At 47.7% G+C, this 23,756-nt stretch overlaps 1 protein-coding gene across 1 annotated transcript; it reads left to right on the top strand.

Annotated features, from left to right (window-relative positions):
* Nucleotides 1-13,478: 13,478 nt before the first annotated feature.
* Nucleotides 13,479-22,552, top strand: LOC119466572 (recombining binding protein suppressor of hairless). Its single transcript, XM_037727096.2, has one exon. It carries the CDS (start codon nt 14,504-14,506, stop codon nt 16,331-16,333), a length of 1,830 nt encoding a protein of 609 aa, XP_037583024.1. The 5' UTR covers nt 13,479-14,503; the 3' UTR covers nt 16,334-22,552.
* The last annotated feature ends 1,204 nt before the right edge of the window (nt 22,553-23,756 follow it).

Raw genomic sequence — 23,756 nt, 5'->3', positions numbered from 1 at the left:
CGTCTGAGTTTACATCAGGACAAGCCAGAAAAACCCTCACTGCACCACACGTCTCCGCTTTTAATCCCGACGTCTTCCCTAGTAGACTGGACGGGGGAATCTGATGACGGTAGCTCGACCAATCACAATCGTTAAATCGGTCGCAACATCCCCCCTATGTTGACGCGCCGTTCCGCCGGGCCCGCCTCCAATGTCGCACCACCGCCCCCGCATTCTTGACTATGCGTGACCACCTGGGAAACTGAGCTCGAAGCTGATCCCACGGTGTTGGTCGACGATGGCCCCTTTCATCAATTAACGGGCTCTGCGTGACGGCCCTCTTGTCAGGATCAGGATTAGATAGAGTGATCTTCAAGGTAATTACCGTATTCACGGATGGCGGTGGTCGTAGTTGCCTCGACGCGAGCTCCTTTGTTAACGCGTCACAGTCTATGAGTCACTGACGGTGCGCGCACTGGTGAATGGATTGACTGGTGGGAAACGTCCAAGGAATCGCTTGTCCAGGTTGAGACGTAGAGAGAGAGAGAGAGAAGAAGGAAAGACAAGGAGGTTAGCCAGTGTGAATACCGGCTTGCTACCCTGTACTGGGGAAAGGGGCAAAGGGAATAAAAGGTGATAGAAGAAAAAAAAATGAAGTAAGAAAATTTGCGCAATAACGCGACCCGACGCGCTACAACGTTCAAAGCTGGTCGCACAATTCACAAGCCCTTAAAAAGTTCAGCAGAGCCCTTAAGGCCTTGAGTGCCGAAGTCCGTCTAGACCAGTGTCCTAAAACTTTTTCTTCTGTGAGGGGGCGATTGTCCAGTTTTTCAAGCGCAGTCGCGAGCACTTTTCTTGCCACATTGTAGCGGGGACAGTCACAGAGCAGGTGCTTGATTGTCTCCTCGCGGCCACAGTTGTCGCAAGCAGGGCTGTCAGCCATTCCAATGCGGAAGGAATAGGCGTTCGTGAATGCCACGCCGAGCCACAGGCGGCACAGAAGTGTTGCTTCCGCTCGTGGTAACCCTGGTGGAAGACGGAGTTGCAGACATGGATCCAATCTGTGGAGGCGTGCGTTGCTGAAGTCACTGGTGTTCCACCGAGTCTGCGTAAGCTCGCGTGCGAGGGAACGAAGTTTTGTGGCTGCGTCTGTTCTCGACAGTGGTATCGATACAATAGGGGCACCATCGTGGGCCGATCGGGCAGCGTCATCAGCACTGTGATTTCCCGAAATTCCGCAGTGACCCGGTATCCACTGGTAGATGATGTTGTGCCCCTTGTCGGTTGCGTGATGGTGAAGTAGTCGGATGTCTGCGACTAATTGTGCGTTAGGTCCGTGGTTGAAAGGGGACAGCAGGCACTGGAGAGCTGCCTTCGAGTCACAAAAGATGGACCATGACTGTGATGATTTGGGACCAATAAATTCCAGAGCAGCACGGATAGCTGCGAGTTCTGCAGCCGTCGATTATGTAATGTGAGACGTCTTGAATTGGATGGTGACAGATTTCACGGGAATTACCACTGCTCCAGTTGAACTTTTGGAGGAGACAGAACCGTCCGTGCAAACGTGGGTGCGTTCTCTGTGCTTTTCATGCATGAATGAAAGCACGGTTTGTTTGAGGGCGAATGACGACATGTTCGTTTTCTTTTTGATACCGGGAATTACAAGAAGGGCTTGGATTGGATGCAGGCACCACAGTGGTAGAGATGGTCGTGCTGCAGGCGTGAAGTTCGACGGTAAAGTTGGTGGCAATAATCCTGCTAAACGCTGAACGAGGTCGAGCGGCAGGAAGGGAGGCGAGATGATGCGATGGAAGTCGGGCGAAGTGCCTGATGTGCATCCTTAAAGCATCGACTTGAATGTACGTAGTGATGGGGTGATCATGCGCGATGGCTATTGTTGCTGCCGTGGATGCACACCTGGGAAGGCCAAGACATATTCTCAGAGCTTGAGCTTGCACAGACTGGAGTACACGGAGGTTGGTCTTACCGGTCCCACTCAGTACAGGTAAGCTATAGCGTAGGAGACCCAGGAAGAGTGCATTATAGAGTTGGAGCATAGCCCTCACAGATGCACCCCATGACTTTCCCGCGAGAAATCTGAGAACATGGGTCACCATGGTCAGCTTCTTTTTTAGGTAGGAGATATGAGGACTCCAGGAGAGGTCTCGATCGATTGTCACTCCTAGAAAACAGTGCGTCTTCTCGTAGATGATTGGCTGTCCATTAATTTTGACAACATACGGTCTCATTGCTTTGCGCGTGAAAGCGACCATGGAGCACTTCTCCGATGACACCTCCAGACCTCATGCTCGGAGATAACCTGATGTAACTGTGGCCGCTTTTTTTCGTGGGCCGATCGGGCAGCGTCATCAGCACTGTGATTTCCCGAAATTCTGCAGTGACCCGGTATCCACTGGTAGATGATGTTGTGCCCCTTGTCGGCTGCGTGATGGTGAAGTAGTCGGATGTCTGCGACTAATTGTGCGTTAGGTCCGTGGTTGAAAGGGGACAGCAGGCACTGGAGAGGCGACGTAACAGTACGTTTGGGAAAAGAGCTGAGTTCTTTGCGCTGCAACCTGGAAACGATAAGATCCTGCCATAACTGAAACAATCTTGGACCCATGGATACAGCCAAACTAAGTACATAAATGCATAAAATTGTATATACTGCACACGCAGCAGCTTGTCGCGGCGTTGTTAGCACGAAATCGTTGATGGGAGTTTGTCACACAGAATGAAATGATGACGCATACGGCTCACCAAAGTGAGAAAAAATCTGAGACGCATTTTATCGTGTGCCTGCTGCACAGTATACGCGAAACCGTAGCATTTAATTCCTTTCAGTGTCGGTTCAGAGCCGTTAAGTACGGCATGTATTGCCGCAATGTACTATGAGTTACGGAGAGAAACTGAAAAGCGATCAAGTGGAGTTAACAAAGTCAACGCGAACAACGTCAAAGAATTGTGTTTTGTACTTTGCGACCGAAGAGCCACTCTGGAGACATATCCGATTTCATAATTTTGTTGCAGCGCCAAAGGACGAATACGTAGACGAGATACACAGGACGAGCGCTGTGCGCTCAACTGAAGATTTTATTAAAAAAGATCGCACATAAGCGATTGCAACACACATAGAAACTAAGGAACCCGTGGACAGATACAAATATGATGGTGACGTCCTACGAAATAAGTTCTTTCGCGCTTCAACACAATTATGTTACCGTACCAACTCGTCTAACTTTCGATGCTATTGCATATCTGATGACCGGCGATGTGCTTTAATTGCATTCCTTTGATCAGGAAACAGCGGTAGACCGAGACAAAAAGTCGGCCAGCAGTGAACAAAACCAGTCGAAAGTCAAAATGTGCATTTTTGAAAGAAATATTGCCTACTTTATCGACTCTACACCTTCGGAATGCGAGAATTAAGGGGATAATGGGCAGAGAGGGAAAACACAGCTCCGTCAGCAAAGCAAACCTGACAGAAAGACGGGCGACTGCGGGAGATGTGAGGGCTTGAGACTCCGAATAATGCGACGTGCGTTGTGAACGCGAACCATTCTTTGCACTCCCGACAGGAGTAGTGTTCTGCATAGAGGTGGTATCGAGTGGAGAAATGAAGGGCGAAAGGGTCACTATTGCGAAAGAAGTTCCCGGGCACAAAATGGGCCCTGAGTGCTTTCACTTGCTTCGCTACTGGTAAGGACGACTGGTCTGGGCAAATGCGAAGTTTGATCTCCCACGCCCTTTTATTCAGCGTTAAGGGCCCCGTGTCGCAGAAAATCCGGCGTTGGCGTCGCTGTCGGCGTGGGCTCGCCGGCGTCGTTGGCGTAAATAATCATCCCGAACCCCTCCCCCCCCCCCCCCCCCGACCGCGCAGGGCTTGGCGCAAGGCCTTGATGAACAAAATTGAATTTCTCAAAGTAAAATCTGTCAGAAAAATGGCAAAGTACGACTTAACCACAACCTACACACGTGATAGCACCGCATTGTAATTTGAATATACCAGGAGAAAGCCTGATAAGCAGCTAGGGATCTTTGAAGGCGAAGCTTTAGCCTCCTCCAAAATTTTCTGCTGTCTCTGCGTACAGGATAATGTTACTCGAATTCTTCAGTGCAAGCATTTGAAATAACAACAAATTGAAATGGTGAAGAGGACATGCGGCGCATTCCCTTGAGCCATGTCTCGGTAGAGGTTAAACTCACGGACCAATCACTTTAGGTGATTGCAAGACACGCCTTATTTTTTCTAAGTATAAGTTTTTATTTATTTATTTATTTATTTATTTATTTATTTATTTATTTATTTATTTATTTATTTATTTATTTATTTATTTATTTATTTATTTATTTATTTATTTATTTCAATATACTGCAGACCTTGGCGGTCCAAGCAGGAGTGGTACAACAGAATACACTCGAGTATTACATACAGCATGGTCACACAGACAGGCATAAATATATAAAGGGAACAAAACACTCACGACATTGTTAAGACAAAGGAACAAAAGGTAATATAGACAAGAATTAACAGCTGGATTTCTCTTTTCCAGAAACAAATACCACATGAGTTTTATCATTCATACAAATTCTAAATCCTGAATGTGATCAGTAAATGATTGCACGGTCTCACAGTTGACAGCACTTTCCGGTAATCGATTCCAATAAGAAATAGAGGAGGGAAAGACAGAGTATTTATGGGCATTGTTGTGACTAATGGGTTGTCGAAGCACTTTGTTATGGTTTGTTCGTGAAGAATGTTTAAAAGGTTCAAAGAGGTAATCATCTCGTGGAATTTTAAATTTATTTATTTATTTATTTATTTATTATTTATTTATTTATTTATTTATTTATTTATTATTTATTATTTATTTATTTATTTATTTAAAAATACTGCAATCTTAAACATGATCTCAGCAGCGCGGTACAAGAGTAAGTACACAAAAGAGGCTAAATACAAAAAAGGGGGAACTGGGCCGGTATTTTGTAGCGATGCCTTTCCGATGCTAATGCCTTTTCGCGCTTTTCTCGCTTGGTCAGAGCGACGGTCTGCTCACGTCGCTCGCTACAAAATACCGGCCCTGCGCTTAAAAGCTTGTTCACAAAAGCGCTTCACTCAAGCGCAAAAAAAAAGTCAGGCAACATTACTTCAGCAATTTTCAAATCGTGCAGTCAAACAGTGATGGCACAAACAATCTCAACAAGCGCAAAATAGTTTTCATTAAAGATATCTCTCCAAAAGTGATGACTGCTGTGTTTTATCGGCCAGCTTATTCCAATATACTATGGTTCTAGGAAAAAAGCAATACTTGAAGTAGTTGACGCGTATAACTGAGGTTACAACTCGTAAGTGTCTGTGTCTGGTAGCGTAACCTGTTGTATAGGTGAGAATGTGAGACGTGTCGATGCTGTAGTGACCATTTATTAGTTGCAAAAGGAATTTTTCAACAACATGCACGATTTCTATCACTCATAGAAGGCAAGCCGCCCCGAGATAAAAGGTTATTAATAGAAGTACGCCCATATATATTGTAGATGAATCTAACTGCTTTCTAACTTTCCACTATCGCTTTTAGTGAACGGTTTGAGGCACTTCTTCGAAAGGAACGAATGTAGACTTACCTTCCCCTCTCAGTGCACGGTATGTGGACTGACGCACGTAGCAAATCCGGTTGATTTTATGCTTTTCGTTCATTTTCAACAACTGAAAGTGTCACGGAAATATGAAGACAGCGCAGGAACGTCGGCTAACCAACCGCACACGAGATCGAACAAGCGACAACACTTGCTTTGGCATGCAGGTCTGACATTTCGATAATCTCTACAGAGATTCCGGTAGCCGTCGCTCGGCGGAGCCACGGTCTGTGAAAGTTGAGAGCTCAGAGCAGCGCGGTCTAGCAAAAAACGAAGAAAAATAAGCAAAATAAGAAAAATAAGAAAAATAAGAATAAGCGCAAAACAAGCTTTCGTGCCACGGGTGATCGGTCGCCACTCTCTTTGCACAAGCTATTTGTTTGCTTTTATTAAAAAGGAGCTTCACATGAGCGCATTGCCATGCTGTTGCCTCCAAAATGCGTGACCGGACGACACGACTCTCGGAGTCTACGTCGCGCGCAATAGTCCCGCACAAGCATCGGAGTGCGCAAGTACACTCTAGCGCAAGCTGTGCGATAGCTGGCTATTGCCGTGAGCCAGGATCTTGGTAGCGTAGCCGCGAGTCCGGCGAGGCAAAGTCGGCACCGGTCTCCAAAGAGCGAGATTAGCTGGTCAAAAAGTATTGTTGGGCTTGTTAATCATTATGGGGGCAAGATTAGCTGTTGCAAGATTAGCTGTTGAGATTACAAACATTAACGGTACATTTGCTATAGGGTTATGACTTGTGCCAGTTGGTTCATGGTGCGAAAGTAGGGGAACAGCGCAAAACTGACTGAGCACTAGATGAAGAAAGGACCAACTAACGCTACATCCAATATATACATGGGCCGTGGAGCCACACTTATTCGATCTTCGAAGCAAAACTAGCGCTTAGGCGGAAACAGTAAATGCTGAGAGAAGAAAGGACAACACCACGAGAAGGACGGTGTTTAATTTTCTCCTCCCAGTATTTCCTGTTTCCCCACTAAGTACTGGATATGCACGGAATGTCAAAATTCCAACTCTCTGCCATAAGTTATTCGTGCACACTGCACAAACGGCCGACACGAGTACGCACCCCTTCCCCCAGAAAGCGCGATGCTAACCCCTCACTTGCGGCCTCCGCTGTTTCCAAGAAGACCACAACCCGGGAGTCGGAAAACACGCGTGTCGGCGTGCTCTCACGGGAGCCGCTCCTTGCCGTCGGGAGCTCGCCCACTGCCGTTCTCCGGAATGGATTAGCGTGAGCAGTCGCAGTTGAGCAGATTATCCGCGGCCCATTCTTCTCATCGCCTACAGCACCGACTTGACGTCGCCGCGCTCTGAAGAATGTCTTGCGACCCTTCATCAGAGACAGAAATTTCCTCGTCCTTTTGCCTCGTCGCCACTAAAGTCCCTGTTCATGGAGGGCGGCGTGGATTAGGAGGCTCGAGACGCCAGAAGCCCAAGCTCACTCGCTCCCACTGCCGGCAGTGTAGCTATGTAGAGATTCCTCGTCCAGCATTTCGGCCATGCATGGTGGTGGTTTGGCAGAGTCGCTGGTGCACGCTTAATCGTCCTCGTACAGCCCGTGATCGATTACCTTTCGATTATTATTGTGATGCTCTAATCGCGATTCAATGGTTGAGCTCAAATGAGCAAAATCGAGAAAGCGTAACAACCGATGATCCCGCTTCCCCTGTTCAACAGCGAGGAAGGGAACTTCAGACTGATGGCACGTTCGAGCATGTATCTCAGGAATCTAGACAAAAAACAAGCCTGCCATGAGCGATTTATTTCAAGCCAGCGGGACACGTGGTCAAGTGAATAGCCTACAGCTGCAGTTACTTATAATTTCGTCTGAGTCTTTGATATGCTTGATATCATGTCCCCACGCAGCGCACAAAATTACGAATCAAAGTCAACTTTTCCCAGGCTTCTTAACAAACACTAAGCAATATCAATTGATAATTCTCGAATCTCAGGGAAAAAGTTCGGCCTTTGTTTACGTAAAACCTTATGCATTTTTCCTGTTAGCATAAACCATTACTGATGTAATCATGTGTAAATTTTGTAATCATGAAGACTGCAACATTTCCGAATTTTTTCTTCTTTTTTGTAGCGCCCAAAATCGTTAACGGTGCAATAACAAACGTTTGTGCTAGTTGCCTTGTTGTAGCCGCTGTTTAAACTATCTTATGTCCATACAGAGTTTCATTCTGTTTTTTTTTTTTTTTTTTTTGACGAAGCCCGTGTATGCTTAATAAATTTCCTTGTTCCAGTTTGTGCCATGAGTGTGGGGTTGGCTGCTCCGTCAAGCTGGTCCCTTGTATAATTTTCAAATAAATAAAGGTTGAATCGCACTGATATAGCATGTACAATGATCAGCGATTCAAATTCAAATTCAAATTTCATTAGTTCCCAAAAAGTTGTTACAACATCAATAATATACAGGCAAGGGTCCCAAAGTGAAAGAACTGTAGTGGGACCCTTGGTAAATAATACAAACGTGGTAATATCTATACACAGCAAATGAACGCTATTATCAAACAACCATCGACAGATTAAATACATTATTAGTCAATTCAACTCAATCAAGCAAACGCGAAAGAACATGGTAAGAAAGAAACTCGAGATCAAGCATGGATGAAAACAACATGGATGAAACCTAAGAAGTGACATGTGAGAGAGAAGACCACATGGCGGCCGGCGCTTTTTACGTCACAGGTGAGCGCTGGGGCATGGGGGGGGGGGGGGGGCGTGTGGTCCTATTAATGCGGGGAGGGGGGGGGGGGTTGCTGGGGGGCCAAATGTGTCACAAGCGCTGTCGCTTTCATCTTATGCCAAAATGCATCAGCTGGGCGTCCCCAGCACTCACCGGTGGCGCAATAATTACCGGCCGCCACGCACTACGATTTCCGCGTTTAAACCGCAGAGCACTGTAGATTCGAACAAGGTCACTGAGTGTGATACTAAAGACGTGATACCTGTTCGAATAGCACAGTGTGTTCTTAGTTATTTTTTCAATTTTATATACAACAAATTGAAGTTATGAGTTTTAGCTCAAGCTGGTTAAATCACAAATGTTACTAATTATTCGATTTACTAGTTCCGGTTAGAGCGATAAAATATTTAATCGGTGCCCAGCCCTATATCAAGACGCAAGCGAAATGAAGCCAATGCGATGCCGGCAAGACATTGGCGTGATGGCATTATAGGACATTTCCAGGAATAGGACGAAGCTGGCTGGCGCTTTTCTCTGACAGGTGTCACAGAAACGAGACACCTGTCAGATTTCGCAGATCATTCCCGCACCGCTTGGAAGAGCCTTCTTTTTTTATTCTTTATTCTCTCGATCTCTCTCTCAAGTAGTACCGCGCCAGATGGTGATAGTGACTGCTTCACACTTGGGGCGAATAAATGGCTTTTCCCTTTCAACACCCTGACGTAACACCCTCCCTTCAACACTTGATGTAATGCGCACAATAATCGCTGAACACGCACTAGTTTCTCATTTCACTGCGCAAAGAAGTACTCGTGTGTGTGTGTGTGTGTGTGTGTGTGTGTGTGTGTGTGTGTGTGTGTGTGTGTGTGTGTGTGTGTGTGTGTGTGTGTGTGTGTGTGTGTGTGTGTGTGTGTGTGTGTGTGTGTGTGTGTGCGTGTGTGTGCGTGTGCGTGTGCTGTGCTGCGTGTGTGTGTGTGTGTGTGTGTGTGTGTGTGTGTGTGTGTGTGTGTGTGTGTGTGTGTGTGTGTGTGTGTGTGTGCGTGTGCGTGTGTGTGTGCGTGCGTGCGTGCGTGCGCGTATGTGTTCTTGTGACTTGCTTCGGCGAACAGTGTACTGGTTGAGAGAATTCGGCAGCGATCTGTCTGTGCTGACGCCGCGGTGCATGGTCCGCTTCGTCCGGTTTAGGCAGCGAACAATATACACTTCAAGAAGAGGGCCACACCTAAAGCCCTAACATAGGTCCATTACTTCTAACACTTTCTAGCTACCCTATTGTATACTTATGTTAATACCTGTACCACAATGTCCCAGACCCTTCTAACCCACTCCTGTAAAAATCCCTGATTGTATTGACAGCATCACGAAAAAAAAAAAACTTTTGGCTGTTTTTCATTGTACTCAATTATTGTGGGCTACGTACATCACTGGTATGCCCATCTTCCGTCGCAGAAGCGCACCTGGAAAAAATCTATTTAGAAATATTCGGCGTCCGTTTTTCTTGTTTTTGTTTGTTTACTCCTTTCGGAAATTTCGCTATTCGGATGCTATTTCGGATTCACACAGCGGGCATTGGATTGTGCAAAAAGATCGAAAGATAGATTGACAGCTCCCATCGGTAGCGCGGTTTCGTATACCGTGCCCCCATCAGTTCACTACACTGCTTTGTTCTCGTGTCCTCGCGCTACCGAACGCAGCTATGAATCGGAATGTGCGGCAGTAAATGATGAGAGCAGTCCCACGGTCCTCCCCCGCGTTCGGCGGTGGCCGAGCGACGAGCCGCTCGGGTATCTTCCCCCTGTCCCACGGGTTGTGACGATGAGCCGGAATGTCTCGGGCTAAATGGGGAGGAAGGGGGAGGAGAGGGGGGGCATGCGAGCAGGTAGGTACCGAATGGGACGTTCACACGACGGATCAGACCCCTCCGCAGGAAGCAGACCAGTCGGAAAGGAATGCTAGAAAACGACAGAAAACGGAGCAAGGCAGACTTGCACCACACATACGCAAGAAGACAACACGAGCCCTTCGTGCTGTGTCGGGCTCGCTCTTCTTGTGCGCGTGTTTTGCCTGTCTGCGTTTCGGCGCCGTGGAAGGAGGACTCGCGAGCCGATCGTGTTCGGCACCACGGGACCTGGCGGCGACGTGTGAACGGGTATTTTGCGGTCCTTGGCGCAAAACGATGGGGGACATGCACCGAACAACGACGTCCTCGAGACGATGAGAAAATACAACAAAGGAGGAAAGTTTGCCCGAGCATAGTTTCGAAATTTAACACAGCACCAGGGAACGGGACACGAAAGTGAGACACACGTTTGTGTCTCACTTTCTTGCCCCGTTCCCTGGCAATCTTAAATTTCGCAAATCATGCGCCAACTGTCCCAACAGCGATCTCTCCGAACAACCCAGCCGCGTTTACGTGAATGCGACAGTGTAGCGTGTCGCATGGCCCTTCCATGAGAAGCAAGCGCAAATCTCTTTCCAGCGATTTACGCTCCGCGGCAGAGTGGAGGAGAGCTCACGGCGCCAGTGCGTCTCCCCCCCCCGCCTTCATTGCGATGCGCCAGCTTTCAAATGCACCGCGCGAGGCGACCTTTACGCCGTCTAGAATTTATTTATTTATTTATTTATTTATTTATTTATTTATTTATTTATTTATTTATTTATTGCAATACCCTCAGGCCCCAAGGGGCATTAGTGAGGGAGTGGGCACATTCTGTCGATACAATCCCAATAATGCAAACAACAATATTGTTAACATGAAATAAAAATCAAAACCAATAATTAACAGAGTAGGTTATTCTAACAGAGGTCAACACCAAAGGCCTCGAGTGACAATACCATAGGCAACATTATTGTACATGTAAAATAAAAATATATATATTAAATTAGGAAATAGCTGTGCAGACTACTCTGAGAAGCGGTCAACAACTCTCTCCTGTCGCACGAATACGACAAGTGACGCATCGCATTCATGTAAACGCAGTAAAGGGTAGTTCATCCCCAACCCCGTTTTCCTCAGCGCGGAACAAGAAATACCGCGAGACGTCAATGTGGCGTTTCGAGTTGTGCATCGATACGAAGGGACGGCGCAGGAATAACAGCAAACTGACGCACGAACAAGGCACACACCAAGACTGTGTCGTCCGTGCCTGTTTAGAGGTCGCATTCGCCAATCTCTTTGTTCACAAATATGCTCTTCGTCATTGGCAGGTCGCATTCGTTATTAACATACCCGCATCAGGATCGGCTGGCATGCGCTTTTATGCACATATCTTTGAGTAAGAATTCTAAGCAAATACGGGTCCAGTTACTTATTCCTACTCTGTTCCCTCGTATAGAGCAAGGCAGCCAGTTATGTGTACCCAGGAAAAGTGGATACGCACAGAGGAGACATAGATTCCTAACCAATCACATAGGAATGGGATTGGTTAGGAAGTTGAAAGGTCCCCTGCACCACTCTGAGCTCGAAGTTCACTCTGAGTTGTTCCCTGTGGCGCTATCTTCTCGTCGCCGCGTACTTCTCTAAAAACAAGTGGACACTACGTCAGTATCGAACGTCACTCATGCGCTCTTGCTTGCCCATGCTGTAGATACCGTCGCATAATAGCTGGATTGCTTCAGAAAGGCTGACCCCCGTCCTAAACACCGAATACTTCATATCTCCCCATTCGTGCGCATGACGACTCCACTTGACACTCGAACAGCGGGTTGTGTACATTAACTAGAGCTTGGAGAGCGTTCTGTAACGGATAAGTTCATCGCTCATCTTGTCGTCACGATGGCCCGTTTATTTAGAGGGAGGAGATATGTGCACATAATACCGCGGACCGATAGACCGAGCGCGGACGCTGCACACCTGCAATCGGATCCTTTGTTGCTTTGTAGCGAAAGCTTCGAGCAAAAAAAAAAAAAAAAAAGAGCGTCGGTCAATAACGCACGCGAGCGACGAGCACCATCACAGGTGGAAAGCCTCGGACGAATGGACAAAAATATATAAGTTAGTTGTCTCTCTGCGTCAAGCGCAGCGTGGGAGGACAACAGAGAACCTCGCAAATCGCGAGCCGTGTTTGTTGAGGCCAAGCGAGCGCACAATCGCTCGAACTGCGACGCCCCATAGAGGCGGCGCCTACTAACAGATCTGGGCAAAACAAACACGCGGAAACCAAGCCTGTCGCAAAAGCGGGCGACAGTATCGCACAAACGGCTCTTTAAAGAAAAGCAGTCGCAACGAAGAGGGGAAGGCCTGGGGGTGGGTTCCATTCGTATGCGGACAAGCGAGCCGCGGGCTTTTGTTTCCGCGACCAAGCCGACAACAGCGCAAGGTCGCACGCGATCTCACCAAGCGCGTCCACAAAAAAAAAAAAAAAAAAAAGAAGAGAGAGAAAAGAAAACATTATTTATCCTTTTTAACCTCTCATTTATTTTTTCTGCCGTCCCTCGCGTTCCCATGAGTCCAAGACGCCCTGGAGCCAGGCCGGAGGCTTCTCACAGTTGGTCTCCTCCCTCGACGCGAGTCTTTTTTCTTTTTTTGTTCTCACGCACGTGAGCGTATTGTCTCTGTGGCGAGGCAATTACGACTCATTACGGGTACGACCACCTCCGAACACAAGAGTTGGGCCCGCTGACAACGAAGCTGCCCGCTCCGTCGTTGGACAACGCCTTCCTCCTCCTCCCACGTTTGCCCGGTTGCCAAGTCCTCACCCGCGAACAAACCCTCACCCGTTCGCATGCTTGCGCTCTGTCGATTAGATTTCGGCGCGGCTAAGTTTGAGGAGGGCGCTCTTGGCGGGAGAGGGATGGCATGCATGTAAAACACGGCCTCCAGAGGAGACAATAGCCGCGCTTCACCTCTCGCCGCCAGCAAGCACGCACATATTCTTCTCCAATTTGCACGAGACGACAGACGAGCGTCGTCTGCTGCTCGGAAAAGGGTGCGCGATCGCCGCGGAGGGGAAAAGAAAAATGAAGCCTGCTGAGGGTGGCAAGCGACGGAAGCAAAGCGTTAAAATATAAAAAGTCCAGACACGAGAAGGCAACAAGCAGGGAATCCTCTGGGAATCAACACCTCTTTTCCCACCCCCGGCTGCGGACCACGACGCAGCGCCGAGCCCGCGCACGCCGCGCCACGCACGAGAGGGGAGAGAGAGAGGCTGTTGTATGTCGTAGTACGCGCGCGTGCGTGCGTGTTGTGGCCGGTCGGCCGGCGCGCACACGCACACACTCGCGGGCAGCAGCAGCCCTTTCCGCGCTGCCGCCGCCGCCGGGGTCCTGGGAACGAAAAAGGGCCGCGAATCCCGAGAGCGATCTCTTCTCGCTGGCTTCGGTAGCAGCGACCGTAGCCAAGCCGCCGGCTGGCGAGTCTCCCACGAAGGCCCTCCTTCCCCACCTCCACGAAGGAGAACTCTCTCACTCACTACGCGCCTCTCGCGGAAAGAGAGAAAGAGCGGACCGCCGTTCCGAACAGCGCTGCCACTCCCTCTGGAGAAGCGCGTCGTCTGCTCTGCTCTGACAACTGACGAGAATTCCGAAAGGTCGCTTCAAGGATCCAGTGAGCAAACATGTGGAGATGAAACTGTTTTTGCAATCCAAGTATTCCTTATAACTGTAGAGCTAAAGCTTGGTTATTGAGAAATAAAGTAAAACGAGAAAAACAACCGCTTGGAGGCCAGCGCTCGAGAGAGCGAGGAGGTGAGAAGACGGTTGCGGAAACGAAGGAGAGAGGGTGGCGCGGGGAGTGCAGCGACCTGGCGGGAACAGCAGGGCCAGCCATTGTTTCCCACGATGTTTGCTGAGAATCTGCGGATTCCCACGGTGACTCGTGGCGGCAGCGGCCCGATCAGTGCCGTGTCCGTCGCCAGTCGACAGTGCAGCGAGAGCATCGCAACGACCAACACGCTGGTTCGCCCTTCAGTCGCCGCCGCGTCGTCATCGCCGATGGTGTTCTCTCCCAGCGAGTGCCGTCCCGCCGCCCCGATCAGCAGCCGCCGCCTTCGTTGCACGACAAGCCCGCTGCCGCTCGACCACGTCAGGTAGGCGACGCTGCGATGCGACACGCGAGTTCCGTCCATCCGACACCGAACTCGGTCCGCGCGCGTCACCGGCGGTAGCATCGGGCCTCTGCGCGTGTGTTTGGTGGTGCGTGTTGTGCGCGAGTGCGTGCGTGTGTTGTGTTTGGGTGACGCTGCCATGAGTGACGTGTATATGACCGAGGAACAGTACGCGGGTTACCACCCGGCGCAGGGCAACTATTCGTCTCCGCACGACGACGGCCCCTACGGCGCTGCAACGGGGATGGCCGGCTACGGCGACTACGGCCGCGGTAGCGATCTGCTCATGGAGCTGGGCGGCCAGCCTGTCGACATGTCGAGCCCGCCGGCGCGCTACTACAAGGGCGGCGGCGGGGGCCTCTCGGACCAGGAGCCGAGCGCGCTGCTCGGCTCGGTAGCCAAGGGTCCCGGTCCCCCGCCCGCGCCGCAGGGCTCCCCGCACCTGGGCCTGCAGGCGCCGCGGGCGCAGCTGCCGCCGAGCCCCGTCGCGAGTCCCGTGGCCGTGGCCGCGGCGACGGTGGCCGGCGGCGAGAGTCGACTGTCGCGCGACGCGATGGATCGCTACCTGCGCGAGCGCGGCGACATGGTACTCGTCATACTGCACGCCAAAGTCGCCCAGAAGTCGTACGGAAACGAGAAGCGGTTCTTCTGCCCGCCTCCGTGCGTCTACCTGCTGGGCGACGGCTGGCAGCGCAAACACGACCAGTTGGTGCGCTCGGGCGAGACCGAGCAGGGCGCCCAGCTTTGCGCCTTCATCGGCATCGGAAACTCGGACCAGGACATGCAGCAGCTGGACTTCGGCGGCAAGAACTACTGCGCCGCCAAGACGCTCTTCATCAGTGACTCGGACAAGCGCAAACACTTCATGCTCTCCGTCAAACTGTTCCACGGCAACGGCGAGGACGTGGGCGTCTTCCACAGCAAGCGCATCAAGGTCATCTCCAAGCCCAGCAAAAAGAAGCAGTCGCTGAAGAACGCCGACCTGTGCATCGCCTCGGGCACGCGGGTGGCGCTCTTCAACCGGCTGCGCTCGCAGACAGTGAGCACGCGCTACCTGCACGTGGACGCGGGCAACTTCCACGCCAGCTCGAGCCAGTGGGGTGCATTCACCATCCACCTGCTGGACGATAACGAGTCCGAGGCCGAGGAGTTCACGGTGCGCGACGGCTACATCCACTACGGCTCGACCGTCAAGCTCGTCTGCTCGGTGACCGGCATGGCTCTGCCGCGGCTCGTTATTCGCAAGGTGGACAAGCAGAACGCCTTCCTCGACGCTGACGACCCAGTGTCGCAGCTGCACAAGTGCGCCTTCTACATGAAGGACACCGAGCGCATGTACCTCTGCCTGTCGCAGGAGAAGATCATCCAGTTCCAAGCGACGCCCTGCCCCAAGGATACCAACAAGGAGATGATCAATGACGGCGCCTCGTGGACCATCATCAGCACGGACAAGGCCGAGTACACCTTCTACGAAGGCGCTGGACCTGTGCGCGGACCCGTCACGCCGGTGCCTGTGGTGAGCAGCCTGCACCTGAACGGCGGCGGTGACGTTGCCATGCTCGAGCTCACCGGCGAGAACTTCGCGGCCAACCTGCGCGTCTGGTTCGGCAATGTTGAGGCCGAGACCATGTACCGCTGCGCCGAGTGCCTGCTCTGCGTGGTGCCTGACATCTCGGCGTTCCGCGAAGGTTGGCAGTGGGTGCGGCAGCCCACGCAGGTGCCCGTGTCACTGGTGCGCTCAGACGGGGTGATTTACGCGACGGGGCTCACGTTTACATACACGCCCGAGCCTGGACCGCGCCACTCGGGTCCCAGTCCGTATCCGGCTCTAGTGCATGAGATCCTGAGGCCTGCCAATGCGCGCACGCACCCGCCGGCACCTGAGGACCATGGCATCACGCCGCAGGGCTATGGCCAGCACCATGCCATGGGACACTACCCCGGAGCCCACCACCAAGGCATGTCCTGAGAGCCCTCTCGTGTGTACACTGAAGACACCCTACCCTATTTATTTTTGCCTCGCTACGCGGTGACAGGACGTGCGCGGATCTGAGAGGCAGGCCCCAAGAGTGTGTGTCACGCATCAGTGTGTCTTGCCCTGCGTACACGAGCCCCGATTTTGCCACGCTCACAGGACGCATCGTGAACATTGGCGCTGTCAGTGAAAGAAGGCACGCATAGAATGGGAAGAGCTTTATAGTCTGGTGGCATTTCAAAACCAGTCGCCCTTTCATTCAAAAAATCACCCTTGCACTTAGCTAATGCCGCAATGTTTCCTTGTAGATGAATCTCTGTGTCAGTGCAAGTGCTTGTGTACGAAATGCCATCCAATATTTTTTTTAATGATTTGTGGCCATAGTCAAGGGAAAGGGTGCTGTTGGGAATTTGGGCCTGCCGTGTTGTGTAAAGATAAAAGTGTTAACTCATTATCCCCAAAGTTTCTTGAGCTTCGGACTTGTTTTCTTGTGTGTGTTGCTTGGAGAACTGTGAAGAATATGTCTCATTGTGATTGATGCTAAACATGTCGGGACTGGTCGCTGTGGGAGTCTTCGCCAGCTGCAGATTCATTTCATGCAAATGTCAATACTTTTAACTGCCCTGCTGAGCTTCCCACGTGAGAGAGCTGTTTCTCAGGGCGATGTTTTACCTCTTAATCTTTAAAGCATGCAATGACTCAGTTTCAACAAAATATTGCCCATATGAAGCATCACATTTTTGTATGTGTAAATTGGGCATATGCACTTGTATAAATTTCTACTTTTAGTTGTTTTCTGGATAAGTGGCTATGGTACAAGATCTATTTATTATTGTCTATGCTGTGAATGTCATTGCTTTTTACAAACAAGATTTATTGCTGTTTTTCCAGGTTGCTTTTATGGACATAAGTAATTAGCACCAAACCCAGAATGCTTTTTTAAGCAACATTGCTTTGTTAACACTTTTTTTAAGTGGTTTAACTTTGGGAACCAGCATTCATTTATTGGGCAGGATAGAAAGCAGCAAGGTCACATTGAACTGGCGAGTTTTCTATAACTGACTTCACAGTGCCTGTCAGATCCAGAAGCATTTCTGTCCCCATTTAGCTAAGCCATTTAACTAAGTAGAAATTGTTCTCCTAGAAATCTTCAGAGCCGTGGGAAGCAGTTGCTCATGAACAGCCATTGGAAGCTCTCAACTTTAATTTCAACGAAAATTTTGACAGTGGCATACATGACGCGCTTTTAAAGCAGCAGTAATTGAGTGCAAGCATTCGAGAAGCTTTCTGCTTTTAAATTTTGTGAGTGGTACTCAATTTAATCTCAGTATCCCTTCATATTTTGTTATCAGAATGGGTGTCCACTAAAGTATCTGTTCAATTAAGTGGAAGGAAGCTGAACAGATTTATGAGTGAGTTTTATGAAGTATAGAGCAAGCACATGATTATTTCCACAGCTCTTTTAATTGTTGGTCAGCATTTTAGTAAGGATTTTGTTGCGTGATAAATTTTTTATACAACTCCAGTGTGGTGCAGATGTGATCTGTATCTCACACTTAGAATTTTTGTAGCTGCTGTGCATTAGAGTGGTTGTATTTTTGAGGACTGCAGCACAAGGTTCTCGTGCTGAGTTTGTTGTGTTCCATACCATATACATTACTTCATTTTCTTGCTCATTCGCTGCTCCATTTCAAGAAAATAAATGTGGTGTTAGCACGATAGATATAAAAAAAGGCAATGGAATGAACTCTAGGAAGCATTTGTCCTGTTGCGTTTAGCTTCTGTGAACCGACTAACCTGAGAGCAGGCACCGCTGCAATGTTCCCTAAACATGCCAGGCATGGGCACGTAGTGCTTTCAGAATGGATTGAGTGCCCGTTAAAATCAAAACCCACTGGCTATAATTCAGCAAAGTTCTGAAATACTCTGCACTTTCTTTTAAAGTTATTCAGTGTCCCGTCTGTATTGGTAGTGCCCCACGCAAGTCTTATGTGGCCTTAGAAAATGCACTGGTGTAATGCTACAATTAGTCCAGCTGGCAGTTCAGTGCTGTCTCAAGAGTATAGAAATTGTATCTATACGGCAGAACAAATAGTATTACTTGCTTGTGGGAATCTACATTGCTGTGTATGTTCAAACCAATTCATGCAAAAATTATTACGGAAAGGCAAGATTGCTGTGTATTTCAGGCAAGAAGGCTGTGTTGTGAGCCCTATTCTTGCCATTTTCTTATTGGCTTGCGGTATGTCTGTACCACTAAATATAAATTAATGAGCTCTTAAAGCTTGTCTATTTACTAATAGATCCTGCGAGTTTCATGTCATACAGCAGGACTAAATTTTTAGTCCTTGGCACTGAAAGGTACTTTTCTGCTTAAAAGTTACAGCTACTGCTAGGATGATAAACGTTAGAGGCATAGAAAAGTTACCTGGTTGGGGAAGTGTGGTTTATGTACTCACAACATCCAATCAGTTGCCATGCAAATGTATTTCCTTGCATTAAGCTTTGCTATGTTTTCTTGGGAATAGCATTTATGATGTTATTACTCAACTCTTGCCATGCTTCGACTTTGAAACATTGAGTCAAGTACATGCAAAGGAGAGCCTTCTGTTTGCATACTTTTGATCATTTAGCCTGTGAGTAAAGGTATGAGCAGCTTTTGGAAGCCAGACTTTTCTACAAATTACACAATGCTAACTGTGATGCTTTATAGCGTGCTGTTGCACTTATCAGTTGAAAAAATGCCCAGTATGCATTAAGTGGCTGTGAATCACAATTATTTCCATAAAAAAACTTTATGTACAGAATAGAAATAAAAGCAAAGCCACCATATGTGATGCAAGGCATACTGCACTAACAAGGTGCTTTGTATCCGAGACCTCTATATGGTGAAAGGGTAAATAAGAGCAAATCACCTACATGCACGAGTTAACTGCAACAATTTTGTTCAATGACTTGGTTGCAGAAGCATGCAGATACTTAGCTGTTTTATTTACATTCACATAATTAGGTCATGTGCTTGTCTATTCATAGAACTGATTCAATATACAGGTGTGAGCAAGCAGGCACCTCATTGTGAGCTCTGTCTGGTTTGTTGTCAAACTTGCCACCGCAAAATAATCTTTCCCTTATAACTATGCATCAAAATATTTGGTTGGTATTCTTAGCACAAGGTGGCCAGAAAGCAATGTTTTCTGTGTGGTTCATACACAGCTGCAGTTTTAGTGTTTGCGTGCAGCTGTTTGCATTTAATGCAAGGCTTTCTTGCTGAGAAATTGGTGTCAAACCGCTTGCAAGATGTTTGCCACCACTATTGAAATATCTCTCGATTCTTCCTTCTGTTCCTACTGAGATTGAACAAAGATGGGACTTTGCATAAGTCCTACTGTTTTTACAAGGATTGTGTTCATCAGAGCAACAAAGTTTTTATTCTCAACATAGATGCATCTTTATTTCAAGGCCAGTGTAATCAAAGTTGCGGACACTGCCACAGAAACAATTTCAAACCTGACAATTTAGAGGCTGGGTGTGGCCACAGTGGTCAGCATAATGAATGCAAAGCAATATGCTATGCATGCATATTAACTGCATCTGAGAAGCAGAGTACAATCTCTAACTTGGAAAGATTGCAGTATTAGGTATTGTATATACTGCTTGTCGGTGTATTTGCAAATATACTTGCTCCACAAGTGTCAAGGGATAGTTTCAGCTGCTCCCTTCATGCAAGCACAAAGGTGTGTGCCTTTTAGGGTCCGCGTAGTGTGTCAGGGGAATGAGGTGAAGATAAGGGGCCAAAGTTTTAAAACTGATGGGGCAAGTTTTATGTGCACAAAGGGAAAGGCCGCCAGCTCTGATGCAGAACATTGTTTAAAGCTCAGTGCTTCACACAGCCGTCTTGTGTTATTGTATGGAGCCAAGCCTTATGAGAGAGCCGAAACAGACTTCTGTTGTCAAATTATCAGAAACTTGGAAACCATTTTGTTAAATTTTTAGTGGAGCAACTGTTTCTATTCTCTCTTGTCTATTCAATTATGCTGTGCCAGGTTCTGTATATGTGTCATTCAGGGGAATATATTTCATTTACGTGTCCTAGTGACTCATTGGAATTGACAGACTGTGGCACCTGTGATAGATCCCGAGGTTGTCGCGGTTTATCTTGTCCATGTCAAATACTTGTTCAGATGTTGCTGCTCTGCACAGGTTTGCCATATGACATTGCCTAACCCTAGAAAAAATTTCAACCAAGGTTAACACTGCATCATTCAGAAAGTCTTGTCTACTTAGCAAGCAAGTGGTCTATATTTTAAGTATCCTCAAATTTCCACTTCATGGTTGCCAGTTCAGCTAATACAACCGGTTTTTGTTAACTTCTTTTTTTTTATTACAGCGGTGTTTGAGGTTCCTTCTCTGAAAATAGGCTCTTCTAACTAATAGAAGCACTCTTGGGCTTAAAGGAACAATGATCTTGTTCACTGTTGCATTGTGGCCTCTTGTAACAATCATCATTTTTGGCAAAAGTACGAATATAATCATACGGATTTTCCTGCGAATTTTATAAATGCTGCAGCAATTTCATTCTATTCTTGCATAATCATTGCTTCTGTGTGCTGGTCACATTTCTAGCTTGTCAGTAATGTAGCTGCTGGGCATCGTGTTTTGCTTCTTGCATTTCCAATGCACAGGTCAGCTTGTCCTTTTCATTTTGCCTGATCCACTTGCAGCGACAACATTTTGAATGTGTAAAATGTAATGTGTGAAGATGTTACAGAATTATGGGAGCGTTGTAGTATGCTGGAAGTGGCACATTCAGGCCCATGCCATGTAAGCAGTGGCACACTCATTTTTAGTGACAGTATTAAGAGCATTCTGAATGGTGTCATGTGATGTAGGAGAAGTTGCACCCTTAAATTACTGCAGCACCATTTAAAAAGAAGTGGTGGACAAATATTTGACATCTAAACATAGTGAAAACAGTTTACATGGATGATGTTGCTATTGTTAGTATAGGATTCACCAGCAACTGCCGAAGGGATTTAATTCCTTGTAAAACCATTTTTTGTCATCGTTGACATTTCTAGAAAATGCAGCAGGTGTACTGCTTTATAAAGTGTAAACATTCAAAATTACAAGTGCAGTTATAGCTGTGATGGGTTGATGGCTGTATGCATTGGCATTCAAAGGCACCAAAGGTCAGGAATCTTTGGGGCATGCCAGAAAAGTGCTGCAATTGTGTACTGAGATGAAATTCACTTGTTATCACTTGACATACAGGGGCACATTTGAATATTTCTAGATTTGGCAGAGCATGCAGTGTGACATTCTATTACTATTTGGTTGCCAGCTTGTGGATAACATTATTTAGAATGCGAAAGGAAACCATTTTAATTTTACTGGCCTGTCTCAGAAAATGTTAATGAGCAATAACAATTCACGAGTTTAATCGTGCAATCATTCGAAGAGAGGCCATTTACATGCCTCGTGATGCATTCTGCCTCAGATAAAATAGCAACTCGGTACTCAACTGTGTAATGAGAAGTTGTAATTGGAAGGGGGGCTCCCATTTTTCTTGATGCATATCACATAAGTCTTGTTTATTACTGTACCATGCAGCTGAAGGTACGGTAATGTAGGGAAAGTTGGCCCCAAAGTACAATACATACTAAGAAGGAATGTTTGACGACAGGTAGTAGTATGAATAGAGAGATGCCACATGCATTTACACAGACCAAAACTTCAGGAAAGTGACGCAGTCCTGTGTAAAATAATTCAAAACAAATCTTCAAATTGCAGTGTTTTGAACGATGTGGCTAAGAAATGTGTGCCTACAACACTGTATCAAAGTTGAGTCACTAAATATGCATTGTGGCGTTTTAAACACAGTGCTGTGTAGTCATTGGTAGTCTAAATTGGCAGTGACCACTATGATAGCTTGCACAATGAAAGCAGAGCTGTGAGCATGCAAGTCTGTAATGGTTACAGAAGTTGTAACATTCCACTGTGTTTTCTTTTTCTATGTTACTTGTGTGCCCTCGTGTGCAAGAATGCTTCCACTGCGAGCCTGCAAATGTTTGTGCAGAGACAAAACAAAGCAGACTCAACGGACAGATATGTGTACATTATCGTTCCCTGGTGACATTGCTGTATATTTCGCCTGTGTTTCTTTCCTCTGTGCTTGTCACTGATGTGAAACGGAACCGATAAAGACAAATATATATATATATTATAGAGACTTTTACATGTTCTTGCACTGTCTGGTTTTGCCACAATGGCGAGGGCGAAGGACCGGCCCCATCTGCTTAGGCAGTTTACTGTGCTGAATTATGCATGCCCTGAGCCCGCTTTACGGTGTGGTGTTATCGTTTACCTACAGTGCAGTTGTTCATGTATACTGCAATTGTGTGCGTATTATAGTAGGACCGCGATTCATGGGCAGGAACGCACTCCGCAGCTGATTGAGGTGAACGATCGTTGCACCTCCTGTCTCATCCACCGCAACCCCCCCACCCGGCACGCGCGCGCGCTCACACTCACGGACACAAACAAGACATTCTAAGAGGATCAGACAGGGACTAATGGCCGCAGCAATGTACTGTTGGGCGCATAAGAAAAATAAAAAGAGAAATTTTTTTAGAAAGGCGCAACATACGTGCTCTCGTCCGAGTTGCTGGAGGGTCGCGCGATCATCCGGTTATTGGATGAAGTTACTGATTAAAACGTTTTTTTTTTTTTATTAGGAGTGGGCACAGCGGCAAATCATGCGATGAGTATTGGGGACTAGATGGCCGCTCAATCCACGATTGTTGTGATAATAGGCAAATGTAGCGATTCCCGCGATGCCACCTCGGCTGCAAAGGACGCCGGTAAGGGCAGCTACACTGAATGAGAATTGCCGGTATTTCTGCGTTTTTTTTTTTCTTTTTTCGCGTTTAGTTCTCTGTCACATCGGTGTGATTCTTGCAAAGGAAGGTATATATTGCAGAAATTGAATGGGGGCTAGGTGAAAAGACTGTCGCTCCGCAATAAACGCATTAGTCAAATTAGATATTCATCAGTTGCCCTTCGCAGTTCTGTCGATCAACCAGAGCGCGAAGAAGTCAACCTTCAAAAGCGCTCCACGGCATCTTCACCGAAGTATGAAGTAGGATTTTTCCTCTTTTTTTTTTTCTTTGTAATCTTGCGGAAGCGTCGACCAACACGACGGTCGGTGGCTGTGTAGCGGAGCACTTCTGCAATAATAGCGATGGCAAGCGCGTGCGCACATAGAACCCCCTCTTGCGAGCATCGTCGGCTAGGCTATAGACCACCCCAGCTAGGCTATACTATTCAGATCGAGGACATGGTTCCTCCCTAGGGCGGCGCTCCGGTGACATTATTAGAAAGTTCTGCTCACTGCTCAGGATATAGACACAAAGGTAGG

Source organism: Dermacentor silvarum, chromosome 10 (genome assembly GCF_013339745.2).
Source record: "Dermacentor silvarum isolate Dsil-2018 chromosome 10, BIME_Dsil_1.4, whole genome shotgun sequence".
NCBI classification, from domain to species: domain Eukaryota; kingdom Metazoa; phylum Arthropoda; class Arachnida; order Ixodida; family Ixodidae; genus Dermacentor; species Dermacentor silvarum.
This window is presented reverse-complemented; position numbering and strand designations above follow the sequence as displayed.

Coding starts and splice junctions, on each gene's coding strand:
- LOC119466572 (XM_037727096.2), top strand. CDS start 14,504: ATGAGTGACGTGTATATGACCGAGGAACAGTACGCGGGTTACCACCCG.